Source organism: Hydra vulgaris, chromosome 12, assembly GCF_038396675.1.
Source record: "Hydra vulgaris chromosome 12, alternate assembly HydraT2T_AEP".
Classification (NCBI taxonomy): domain Eukaryota; kingdom Metazoa; phylum Cnidaria; class Hydrozoa; order Anthoathecata; family Hydridae; genus Hydra; species Hydra vulgaris.
Window position 1 is genome coordinate 16,122,501 of NC_088931.1, and position 13,614 is coordinate 16,136,114.

At 30.8% G+C, this 13,614-nt stretch overlaps 2 protein-coding genes across 4 annotated transcripts in view; one reads left to right on the forward strand and one right to left on the reverse strand.

Annotated features, from left to right (window-relative positions):
• Nucleotides 1-6,267, reverse strand: part of LOC100208584 (uncharacterized) — a 48,767-nt gene extending 42,500 nt beyond the window's left edge. Inside the window, exon 1 of the mRNA XM_065812337.1 lies at nt 6,180-6,267. The gene's annotated coding sequence lies outside the window, so the exon portion shown is untranslated. The remainder of the gene's footprint in view (nt 1-6,179) is intronic.
• Nucleotides 6,268-7,719: 1,452 nt separating this feature from the next.
• The window catches only part of LOC101235932 (nuclear pore complex protein Nup85), a 57,264-nt gene continuing 51,369 nt past the window's right edge, over nt 7,720-13,614 (forward strand). The window contains exons 1-2 of one of the 3 annotated variants that reach the window (XM_065812341.1): nt 7,720-7,834; nt 8,800-8,910. In XM_065812341.1, coding sequence (XP_065668413.1) covers nt 8,817-8,910 — 94 coding nt within the window. In that variant the 5' untranslated portion in view covers nt 7,720-7,834; nt 8,800-8,816. Of the gene's footprint in view, nt 7,835-8,733; nt 8,911-13,614 lie in introns of those variants that run through there. The other 2 variants (XM_065812343.1, XM_065812342.1) reach the window with 2 other exon arrangements.

Consider the following 13,614-nt stretch of genomic DNA (forward strand, 5'->3'; position numbering starts at 1 on the left):
CTTATTTTTCGTTCCCCCTTGACATATGAGATCAAGAACGTCCTAAGTACTGCATTGTTTATTAGTCTTCATTGAACAAGCTTCAATGGTTTATCCTCTAAAAATACTTATCGTTTATCTCTCTAGACTCACTTAATTTAAATTAGTAATTTCCATTTGTATATTTTTTTGAATAACTTAAAAAAATAAATTATATATTTGTTTTTTTTATTCTCCTGAAAAAATGTTTATTTTTTGAGTTGGGACGTTCTTGATCTCAGGTCTTCAATTTATCTCAAATCGGTTGAAATCTATAAAATAGGTCGAAAAATAAATCGGTCGTAAACGAAAAAGTCATAAATCGGTTAAAAACAATTTAGGCCTCAGTATGTTATCTGAAAATTAGTTCCACTTTTTAGTAGATGTTCTTTTTGTAGAGCAACTTAGTAGGTCGAGATTTTTGTTAGGTCTTTTTATCTGACACGAAAAATTGGAGTTTTGTGAAGTAGTAAAATTTTGAATAACTTTAAAATTGGGTATATTTTTTAATTTTTCGTTTGTATTTTTACTTTTAACATTTTCATCAACATTAGAATGAACAATGGGTTACTTTTGTGTATTTTGTGAATCTATCTTAGAATCATTAAAGACTGTAAGTGATCTTTTAAAACATTTTCATTATGGCCATGATATTTCTTCAACACAAAATTGTAAAATTCCTTGCAGACAAGGTGGCTGTTGCAGAACATATGACAGTGTCCATGCCCTTAAAATTCATTTATATAGAAAGCATCCGAGTGATCCTTATACGAAATATGAAAGTATAAATATTTCCCCTGTGGAAAGGAATGCGAGCTAATAGATCAGCAAGGTATTTATACAGCAGCACATGTTGATAAAGATAACACTAGTAGTATTTATTCAATTATATAGGGAAAATATAAAAGAAATTATTTTAGATGTTTTAATGTCTCTTAGATGTCATAACACAATTGAAGTTGTAATTCAGTATGTAGGAAAAAGTGTTCACAATATTTTACCGACAGTAATTGAAAGTGTACAAAAAACAATGCTCAATAATTAAACTGATGCTGGCAGAATAAATGATGTGCTAAATAATATTGAATGAGTGTGTAAAATGCAGTTTAATTACATCTAGTTACTTGCAAAGAAAATACTTACAACAAAAAGGGATGGTTGCACCTATTGAAATAACTGTTGGGTTCAGATCTGAGATGCGTCATAAAGTTTATAAAAATAATATGATAAGTTGTGTAAATGAAACTATGCAATATATTCCTTTACTAAAAACCATTTCTATGGTGCTTTTAAAGTACACTGTTGATAAAATAGATAGGAATATTAGTACAAAATTAAATAAATTAACTTATTATAGTGATGCAGAACACTATAGTAATTACCCTTTATATCAAAAACATCCAAATGCTCTTCAGCTTCAAATATACTTTGACGATTTTGAAACAGTAAACTCTTGAGGTTCAGAAACTAAAGTTCACAAAGTTTGTGCTGTTTATTTGTTTATAAAAAATATTAACACAAAGAGATGCTCTAAATTGGCCAACATATCCTGTAAGTTTTTTTTTCAGCTGATGTTGCAAAGTATGGATATGAAAAGCTTTTAAAACCACTAGTAAAGGACTTGTTAGCTTTAGAAAAAGGAGTTCAATTGTATATAAATGGAAGTTACATATGCATATTTGGTGCAGTAGTTATGTGGTCTGGGGATAATCTTGGATTGCACCAGATTTTTGGATTTAGTTCAAACTTTAATGCTAATAAGAGCTGTCATTACTGCTATACAGCAAAAGAACAAATGAAACACACTTTTAATGAAGAAGGTCTAGACTTAAGGACTAAAGAGCATCACATTGCTGATTGTCAAGTACTTTTTGTGATACTGAATATTTTAAATTGTCTAGTGTATATATACAAAATCCCTTGTCAGAGCTTAAGTATTTTTCTGTTCCTGATAACATTTGCCCAGATTCAATGCATGACATATTTGAGGGTTGTTTACAGTATGAATTAAAAGTAGTTCTTTATCACTTATTACTGATTGATTGCCTGTTGACCATTGAGCAATTCAATGGCCGTCTGCTAACTTTTAATTTTGGCATTAATAAAAAAAAACAGGCCATTGCTAATAACACGTGAAAAACTTGTTTCTAAAGACAAAAAAATAGGTATGAATGCAACTCAAAGTTGGTGTTTAGGAAGACTTTTTTTTTTTTTTTGTTGCTTGGCAATTTTGTAGAAACTGATAACCAGTATTTTCATTTAATTCATTTACTATTGGAAATATGACTGATTCCATGAAAGGTGAACCAAATTCACATTTTTTATAATGCACTGAAAATGAAATATAGTATTTTATTTTTTGTACAAAACATTCTCAATTGTCATAAAATGTAGGTGCTAACGCATTATGATTTCCCTGATCGTTTTTTTTTAATACAGAAGACCTGCAAGTGTGGGAAAATATAAGTTTTACTTAAATGAACACTAATCTTTTCGACTTGTTAATAAAAGTGATAAATATGTTGAGTGATTATTTTCTCAAGAAATATTTACCAACACACATGTGATAGCATTTAAGTAAAATAAGACGGCGGTCTGCAGTTTCAACTTTAAAAATATTAACGTGATTCCTAGTAAGTCAATAAGTGGTAACACACGTAATGAAAATTTTTTAATGCTGCTCAACAAGCACATTGTTTTTAATATCATGACTTGATATTATAAACAAGTGTAACTAGATGCTTTATTTATACTTGATATCATGTGACTTTGATTTTAATTGCCTTTTAAATTTATGATAGTATAAATGGGTAACCCACGTAACGATAATTACTACCACGTGTCTATGAATATGGATATCTATAAATAAATATGTATAAATAGTATGTACAAATACTATGAGTCTTTTTATAGGATTCCTCAAATTGGCGCATTTAAATGCAACTTCACATGATTTGCAAGTTTTCTCAGCATTTGAATTAAATGAGCATGTAGGCAATGTATTCATAAAGACATTCCTTAATTACACGTGCATTTATTTACTTTCAAGTTGCATTTGCAAATATTTTGACTGACGTAGATTCACAGTTGCGTAGATTCAAGTTCATGCATTCATAAAGTAGCTGCAAAGGTGGCGAAATGTAAAGCTAAGAAAAAGGAAACTATGAAATCTACGGTAACGTCAACTAGAGAACTTTTGGGTGAGTCAAACACGACAATTACGTCATCTTCATTTTGCTGTCCGCAAACGCTTGGGAAAGCTGTAAAACGTTGTTTCAAAGCTTTACCGCTGTGTCCCAATAATAGATTTGCAGTACCTAACAAGGTTGCTGAAAATGTTGGCCTTAAAATTGATGTAGCATGCTTGTTTAAAAAATGCAATGTGGAAGGTTTGGAAGATGATGTTGAAAAACTAGTAAAAGACTTTTACTTTTAACCAGACATTGTTTACATTATGGCAGGCATGTCAGATACAATGGCTGTTTAGAAAAATAGAAGAAAGGAAACTCTGAGGAAGTATTACTTAACTATGTTCCTCCGTGAGGCATATACGTTATTTCTTGAGAATAATGAAACAATTAAAGTTTGTTTTTCCAAATTTTGTGCTCTCCGTCCACCAAATGTACTGCTTTTAAAAAATACACCAGCTGATCAGTGTAAATGCGTGATGCATGAAAATTTAGTACTACGTTTGAGCGAATTGGGCATTGTGTATAAAAATAATTGGTTGAATGATATTTTGAGTTCTTCTAGTGCATTAGATATGTCCAAATCCTGTTGGAAAAACGAGTGTAAATTAAGTAAAAACGGCTTTAATATTAAATCTAACAAGAACGTGGAAGACATAGCAATTTGGTATGAATGGATTAATGAGTACGTCAAACGTGACGACTTTTCTAAATCCAAGATGCGACTGCGCAAGATTCAGCAGCAGGGTACTGTTGGAAAACTTTTGGTGTCATTCAGGAGGGTTTTGAAAAGGTTCTAAAGCATGTGCGGTTGAAAAGAATCCAAGCTAAAGAATTTTCTGAAGACAAAACAAAATGTACCTCCAGAATCCTGCGAATAGATTTTGCAATGTCATATTCATGCGAATATCAATCTGAAATCCAGTCAGCTATGTGGAGCAGATCTAGCGTTACTCTTTTTACAGCAGCTACGTTTGCAAGGGGTACACAACAAGGTTTTATTATTTGCTCCGATACTCTGAAGAAAAACAAGGATACTATTTTTGCATTTCTTTTCAAAGTATATGATTATATTATGAAATTGCCTGATTCAAATTATTATGATGAAGAAATCATTTGGTCGGATGGACCATCGTCTGAATTTAAAAATAAATACATGTTGGATTTGTTGCAACTTCAGGTCTGTCGATATCACAAAAATTTTCTGTGGAAGTATTTTGCCACTTCCCATGGAAAGGGGGTAATTGACGCAATTGGTGGGAAAGCAAAATATCTTGTACGTCAAAAAATTATGTCAAAGGGAGCTAACACCATTGTTCAATCATCTAAAGATTTTGCTGAATTGACAACTATGTTAATGCCTAAAACAATAAATTTTCATGTTCAGCAAGAAGAGATTGATAAGCTAACCAGCGAATTCAACCCATGAAGTAACGTAAAAAATGTTAAAGGCATAAAAACAATTCATTGTGTCACAGCAAATCAACGCGGCAAAATCATGCTGCAAGAAACAGTTTTGGACGAAATAAAGTGCACCATTTTATTTTCAGATTACTTACGTCAAATAGATAAAAATGGTCACAGTTCAATTTTGACACTTTCCGTGGGTGATTGGTGTGTCGTTAATTACAATGCATCAGAATGTCAAATCAAGTTTTAGTATTCACAGTTGAAAAACATTTGTTTGGGAATTCATGGGTTTGGCCAACTAAACCATTGTTGGTTTAAAAAAAAAAAACTTCATTGGTTGCTAGACAAATTTTCTGGAGGGGTTTTTTAGAAAACTTATTTTTAGAAACACCAATTTCAAAATAAATAATTTCATACTGCAAGCTGACTGGCAAATGCATAGACATTATTGGCGAAACAGATATTGAAGGGAATAGCAATTCGGGTAAATAATCTTCAGAAAATCTCAAACGAAAAAGTTATATTTATTAAATCATGTCTTTATCAATGTAAATTATAATATAATTTTAATTTTGTTTAGATTGGTACTAAAATCTTTAAAGGCTCTTGTTTATCTCTTGCCAACTATGGGAAAATATCGTGTTTCAGCAAGTGCAGCAATGGTTTTCCTAATTGAAGAACTAAAAGTATGATTCATCTCCAAATCTCATTAGTTTCTTTTATAAATAATATACCAATAGTATAATAATAATTTTTAAGAAGTATAAAATTCAATTATACTAACAAATCTTTTCTCTTCTCTCGTTATTTTATTTGTGTTTAATTTGATTTACTTCAAACTTAAAAATTTTTTCAAACTTTTTTTTTAGGATGGCAAGACTCTTGAAATGTTTTTTGATCGCTCAAATCCAAAACAGCAGCTTTTCATTTTGTCATATGGATTGTCTTTTTTTCGTTGTGTGTGATAGAAAAGCAATTATAGTTAAACCTCCAAAAGTTTCTATTGCCTTTGACTGTCTCTTAAGGCAATAAAGAAACTCATCTAAAGTCTTTTTTTGTATTCAATCATGAATATCCAAAGCAACTACAAGTTTTATATAATTTATTCCAAGAATTAGTTTATAAACTGCTATGTTCTGTTGCCACCACTAAAGCACGTAAATTATTCGAAGAGATTTGTCATATGTACTATATTCAGCTCAAAACATTTTCGTTAAGAAACGCTAAAGCCTTAAAATAATGCTGACAAATTTTAGACAGTAGTTTAGGACATTTTAGTAATTTAGCTTCTTCTTCTTCTTTGAAAAAATTTATGAATGATAACGCCAATGCAAATATTTTATGTGAAACTATATAAATTAAAAAGGTGAACGATATTTTCAGTGAATTTTAAAAGTATATTTTAATATTTCATATTCAAACTACAAACATAATATATTATTTAAATATATCGATAAAATATATACAAATATATCATGTAAATTCGGTTCTGATGTTAAAATTATTAAACATACTTTTTGTATTTTACTTCTTAAAAAACCTTTCAATAAAATAAAAGCATACCTCCATTATAATTTACAACTTGAATTAAAAATCATCGCGACTTCTTTTAGTCATTTAGTTCAACGTTGCGCCGAGAAAAATATGTTTTCAAACGTGTTTTATTAGAAAAATGAGTATAAATACAAAAAAATTAACTTTACGATTAATCGTCAGATTATGCTTAAATTCCTACACAATGCCTTGTGTTGTTTGTTTAACACAAGGCATTATGTTGAATTAACATCATTTTGTATTATTCATATATGACAAAAGTTTTGTGTTGCGAAACACACAAGCTTGTGTTGTTTTAACACAATGTTTTTTAGAGTGTAGTAATATGAACATCTGTCACTGTACAGCCACAGTAGTTTTGATACACCGAACTATGTTAAAAATCCATTGATTGTGTGCATTATGATTATAATAGATGTTTTCTTCGAACAAAATGTCTCCGTTTTGTTGCAGGTATGCAAAAAATGGTTTGTTGTAACCCAGAGCCGAAACCAGCTTTATTTGGTCTTTGAGATAGCTAACTTCCAGACATGGAGCACACTCCAAACATTTATACGTTTATACTTATGTCAAATAGGGATGCTTTGCAAAAAATTGCGGTGACTCGAGGTTGGAAACAAAAAAGCCCCAAATTTTGTGCCCCCTGCCCCAAACGTGAGAGCAACAAGTTGATGAAATATTTTTTGTACTGTTCTCAACTAGACTTATATTCATCGATAAATTTTAAATTTCATAGTAAAATATTTTAGCCTTCAAAAATTATGACCATATAAAGTTTAAACCCCCCTCAATTTGAGGGGTTTATAAATTTTATATAGTCAATATTTTTGAACGCTGAAAGATAATACTATGAAACTTAAAATTTATGGATGAATTTAAGTCTAGTTGAGAACGGTACAAAAAATATTTCATCAACTTGTTGCTTTCACGTTTGGAGCAGGGAGCACAAACTTTGGGGCTTTTTTGTTCCCAGCCTCCAATCATCGCAAATTTTTGCAAAGCATCCTTATTTGACATAAGTATAAACATATAAATGTTTGGTGTTTGCTCCATGTCTGGAAGTTAGCTATCTCAAAGACCAAAAAAAGCTGGTTCCGGCTCTGTAACCTAGCCTGACCTTTTCGTTTAAATAAACGCAGAATTTTTTAATGAGTAACATATTTTTGATTGAACGGCTAAGGGAGTACGGAGAAAGGCGAGGATGAGGAGGGGGAGGAAGGGGGCTCGCTCCCTCTCCCTCCCCACGCTCTAAGCTGAATCCGCTACTGAGTATATTTAGTATAATACTGTCGGACACGTTGTCAGAGTCCTAATATTCTTTGAACTTTTGTATCCTTAAGAACGTGTATTACTGTTAATTAACTTATAAATTTAATCTAATTAAGAACATGTATTACTGTTCCATTAAATCTAATCTAACCTGTCTAATTTTTGAATTCGTAACTTGAACATTTTTTGGCTGAAACCCCGGGACTAAATTCACGCACTCGGAGAGATTAACTGACCTGATGACTGCATGATGCCGGTATAATAACAGTTTTCCGGGTATCCGATATTTCAGACATTAAAAAGTACCGGAAAAGCATGTTCAAATTAAATAAAAATATTAACTTGATACAAAAGTAAACCTGTGTTACAAAAGATTTGTATAATCGTAGTAGTACTGAGTAATGTATTAAACACTATGCTATATATAGTTTTAATAAATTTTAATGCATATCATTTAGATTTAATATACTTTGTATTTAAATCATTAGTTCGTAACAAATAGTTAGTCGTCATTTTAAAAGTTGTTCACCTCTCTCTCTTCTCTCTCTCTCTCTGTCTCTTTCTCTGCCTCTGTCTCTTTCTCTCTCTCTATCTCTTTCTCTGTCTCTTTCTCTTTCTCTGTCTCTGTCTCTTTCTGTCTCTTTCTCTCTCTGTGTCTCTTTCTCTCTCTCTGTCTCTTTCTCTGTCTCTGTCTCTTTCTCTATCTCCTTCTCTGTCTCTTTCTCTGTCTCTGTCTCTTTCTCTCTCTCTGTCTCTCTCTCTCTGTGTCTCTTTCTCACTTTGTGTCTCTTTCTCTCTCTCTGTCTCTTTCTCTCTCCCTGTCTCTTTCTCTCTCTGTCACTTTCTCTCTCTCTTTTTCTTTTCTCTACCTCTCTGTCTCTTTGTCTCTCTTCTCTCTCTTTCTCTCTCTCTTTCTCCTCCCCCCTTCCCCCTCCCTCCTTCACACACAATTCTTAGCTATAAAAAACTAAATATTGGTTTGAAGCAATTTAAAAGATTTGTTGTGTCATGCCATAGTGTTTAAATGACAAAGTAGTTGGGCAGCATTACGCAAACAACAATGATACATCCCATAAGGAGAGTGCTCAACAAAACAATGTATATATATATATATATATATATATATATATATATATATATATATATATATATATATATATATATATATATATATATATATATATGTATATATATATATTATATATATATATATATATATATATATATATATATATATATATATATATATATATATATATATATATATATTCATTTTTTATTCTATGCTTTATTTTAGTTTATGATAAGGATATTTTTTAACCTCTTGTTGTAAAAAAGTCAGTTAGATTCCATACTGTTTTAAATTTTTGCTAAGTGATGGTTTATGAACATGAAGATAGAGGTTTGTTAGATTCAAAATGGGTTGGTTCCAGTTCAATGATGATTTATTATCGTCCAAATCAGCTAGAAGGTATGTTTTTAATATAATAGATAAAAATTTTATGACATGTAAAGTATTTTTGCGTATTTTTAAAAAAATATAAAATATTTATGTTTTTCTTGTAGAAAGATAATAAAGAATACTATATAGTTTTACCGCAATTTAACTTTTTAATGCGTAGATATATTACCTATCCTCAACTTTAAGCACCAGTAATAGGTCAAATGATTATCTGGTGACTTAACCATACATATATGGTGACCTAAAATAGCTTTTCAATTAAATATTAAATTGTTATATATCATTAAAATGGACTTCAATACAGTATTTTAATGGTAAAAAAGTTATAAAAGCCATAAAATTCCATAAAAAGTTATGAGATAAAAAATTTAGATATATGAATTTGTTGAAAGAAACTGTAGTTGAATTTCTGTTTTTCTTTATTTGAATTATTACAACTCTTTCAATTTTTATGTAAATGCCTGTAAATTAGTTTTAAGAAACTAATGTAAAAGTGGTCTACAAATTTACATAGGCCTTTTACCTATAGGCACATCCAGGGGATAAAGGGTGAGCAGAACTAGCAACTTTGCACACTAGATGCTCCATCATTACACGCTTGCAAGTTTCTGTGTAAGGGTTTTTAATTTGGCCTCTTCTTTGAGTTCCTTGTTGGATAAATTGAAGCATTTAAGAAATACAAATGTAAAGCTTTAAAGTTGTGCAAAGCGGCCTTTACAGTTCGATATGATGAGTCAACCCACTGTGTACTGAGAACTTGCCTAATAAGAAGACAAGTTTCCACCTCAACTACTGCTGCAGAAAGCTCTCTTATTTTTTGAAGACTGTACCATGCTGTATCAAGCATAAAGAGTATTAATAAAGCACTTAAAATGGTAAACCGGAATGGATGGTTTAATTGCATCGCTTACAGCCATCGCTTAAATCCATGCTGATTAGAATAATTTAGGATCTGACTGCAATGTCTGCAGAAACTCTAGTAACTGCATTCAACTCCAGTAACTCTACAAATATGTCAGGAGGAAAATCATCACATGCATAACAAAGGTATATATTCAAGCAAGTTTTCCCAAATAAATGTGTGCTTTCATTAGTTAGAATACTGAGCGGATGAAGTTATTCTGAATATAGCATAATCTTTTTCTTCATTTGCATACTTATAAAATCAATGTTTCCACAAACAATGTTAAAGTGTAATACTCTGCCAGCATTTAACTTCTAGATCAATAAGCTCAGGATAATCAGTGTCACTGTTTCTGAGTTTGAGAAATTTGCAAACCTGCCTATGGGTTTCAGAAATTTAGTGTTTATATATTTTCTTTCCTAATAACGTTAACTGTGAATCACAAGTTTTGCCATAAGGCCTTATGGAGCACCCAGTCCATTTTTTAAAATAATTTTCTGTTTTTTTTGTATTGCAAACAGAGCATTTAATCTTTTTATCAATGCATAATAAAAAACTGTTTTTAGACTTGAATTCATAATACTGTTTAATTGTCCAACATTTAGGGAAATGGTTGCTGCCCACATTGTTACAATTTTTATTAGATAAGGCCAAGACTGCTGAATTAAGTGATTGTTGAGGCCATGATGATTAACAAGTGTGCAGGCAGGTGCATTTTAAGGAGTGCAGGTGCACACTTGTGCCAGCCTCCACATCTGTGTAAGTCAGTTTACCAAGCGAATTAACTTTTACTTACATAAACAAAAATAGTAAAAACCATCTAGGGCATTTAAAATTCATTTTTATAAGTATTATATAATTATACAATTATAATTAAAAAAAAATGTTTATTCATTATTACATTTTTGTGACCGTCTTGCAATTTTTAAACTTTTTAAGTTAATAAAAAATTTCCTGAGCAAAAAGAGTAGCAAATAAACTTCTTATATATGAAAATAGGAAAAGAGGCAAACAATAATATTTATAAAACAATAATATTTGTAAAATAGTCTATTGTTGAATTTAAAAACGATCTAAATATATACTAAAATAGAAAAAAAAAAATTTTTTCAAATGCAATATTCTTTTTCGCATATTTTTCCAGAAAATGTTACGATGCTTGAATAAATATTAAAAAAGTAACTGTTGTTGACAATTGTTTCTCTGATATATTTATGATATGATAATGCTAATGTAGTTAAAATACTTAAAGATATTATTGCTGGAAAGTATTCTTTTATAATCAAACTTTCTCATTGTTTTATTTTAATAAAAATTTTTTTGGATCATCCATAAATTATTCAACTTTAAAATTGGTTATAAGCAAAGCAAAAAAGATAACAAGTTTTCCTTTTAACCCCTGGTTATAGCTCACTTAAACAGCAATAATGATTGTATTTGTAGAAAAGACAAAGAGATTTAACCTTATGACAATGAGACAGAGATTCAAACTTAACAGGTAAAGCCAGTTTGAAGCAATCAAAAAGTGATGACTTTTTTTCAACAATGGAGTATATAGTTGTGTCATCAGCAAATAGAGCCACTTTAAATATCATCACAAAGATCATTAATAAGAAGTGACTGGGGCCCTGGCCCCGGCTAAAAATAAGTCTCTTTGCAAACCCGGCCCTAGCAAGAGTTGATAGCCAGGGCTAGAAAAATAAATTTTAATACTTTTTGTATTATAACTTATACTTATATTTACTGTTTATTAAATACTGGCATATATTTATACAACCCTCAGAATTAGGGTCGGCATTCGGCAATGCCAACCTAACTGCGGCCCTAAAAGTATTTGAGATCGGCAAAAAATTGCTGACCTCATTTCTATGTTCTATGGTTAGACCTTTGCATCAAATAATTTTTGCCAACCTGATGCCGATCTCAAAAAGATTGAGGTTGGCAAATTATTGCCGACCTCATTTTTCTTAATTCCAAAGGTTGTTTATATATTTTACATTCTAATATACTTCAACAAAGATTGCAAACAACCACTATTAAGTTATGAGTTACTTAAAAATAGAAGATAGAGTAAAATGATAGGAAATGGTTAACTGAATACTTAAAAAGTTGTAGGTTGTATAAAAAAGGTCAAACATGAAAATGGGTGAGAGTTATAAGGTTTACTTATAACTCTAACCCATTTACAACTTTATACTCTTGTCAAGACAAGAGTATAAAGTTGAGTCGTCAGAAAATAGAGCCACTTTAGATGTAAAATTTTCATGAAGGTTGTTATTGTAGATAAGAAACAATACAGGAGCAAAGAACAGAACCTTGTGGTACCCTTAAAGTTACCTGAAATAAAGAAGAGTGTAGGCATTCAAGAATAACTTTAATACTGCAATTAAAAAGAAATATTTTAATAATCTCAAAAACTTTATATAAAGGAACTAATAACAGAATGAAGACTAATTGTAGGATAGTTGGAGAGGTCAAAGTGTTTTCTTGAGTTTTGAAAAATTGGAACTACTTATTTAGGACTTTTTAAAAGTTTAGCAAAAATTGAAGATTCAAAAAAATGAAGAAATTTCTGGAGAACACTTTTTCTAGACTATAATGGAAATCTTGTCTGAAGCACAAACTTTAGGAGTGTTTAATTGAGAATTAACTTTAGCATTGGAAGCCAGAGTGATTTGGATGTTTAACAATAGGTTAATCTGTTTAACTGGCAGAACTGAAGAGTATGACCATTAGATTCAAAAGTCAAATAAGAGTCAAGTGTCAAATAAGATTTCTTTGCAAATAACTCTGCCTTTTTCTGGGGAGAAGTAAAAAGATCAGACACATGAATTAGAGATTATATGTTAGACTTACTTTAGTTAATGACACTGTTTAAGACTTATCAAAAGTCTCTAGAACCTAACATCTGAGATAAGACAAAAGATTTAGTAAACTGAGAATAACAGAGCTTAACATCAGACAGGACCTTTTTGCATTGAATTCCTGGAATAATAATCTTTAAGTATTTATAAACTAAATGATCTAAATTCGGACTTTGTCAGTGCTAGTTTCATACGGTAAACATGCTCTGTGAAAAAAATTAATAAGATAAGAAAGGTTGCCTATCAAATATTTAAGTTTTCTTATTTTTATAACTTTTTTCAAAATTTGATTTATTACATTGATTTAAGAGCATTTTTGAAAGCTCGAACCTTGTGTCTGTATCCAGAGTTTTTTCCGGAAGAGGCAGTTGTACAAAACAAAAAAAATTGTAAACAAGGTTTTTGTGAATATATTTGTTAAGTTTGAAGATGCTAACGTTTGCAAAGACCCACGAAGAATTCAGAAAATCTGTTTATGTCATTTGCATGAAAAAAGGTGACCAAGAGCTGACTGAAAACTACAAATCAAAAATCCTTTAACAAATCCAGAAAGATCTCAATTCAATGATGAGGAGTGCCTTTAACAACTTGTATCTCATGCCGATCTCAGATTGGAAAGCTTTGTGATGGGAAAACAACCATTGTGCCAAAACTTTACCACTTTGAGACAATTATAATCAAACCTGCAATTCGTTTTTCTAATGTTTGTGAGTGTCTACTCTGCCAAATTGCCAAGCTCAAGGGAAAAGAAAAGCATCCATTCAGCAAATTCCAAGACTCAGAGCCTAAACTCCCACAGCAGGCTTCTCAAAGTGCTGAAAAATGTTGCACAAAGTGCTTGTCAATTATTGGATGTTGGCTTCCTCACAACTGCACTTTAGGAATTCGCCATGAAAATCTGAGGAAAATTGCAACTGCAGATCCCGTAGGAGCAGAGCAAGTTAC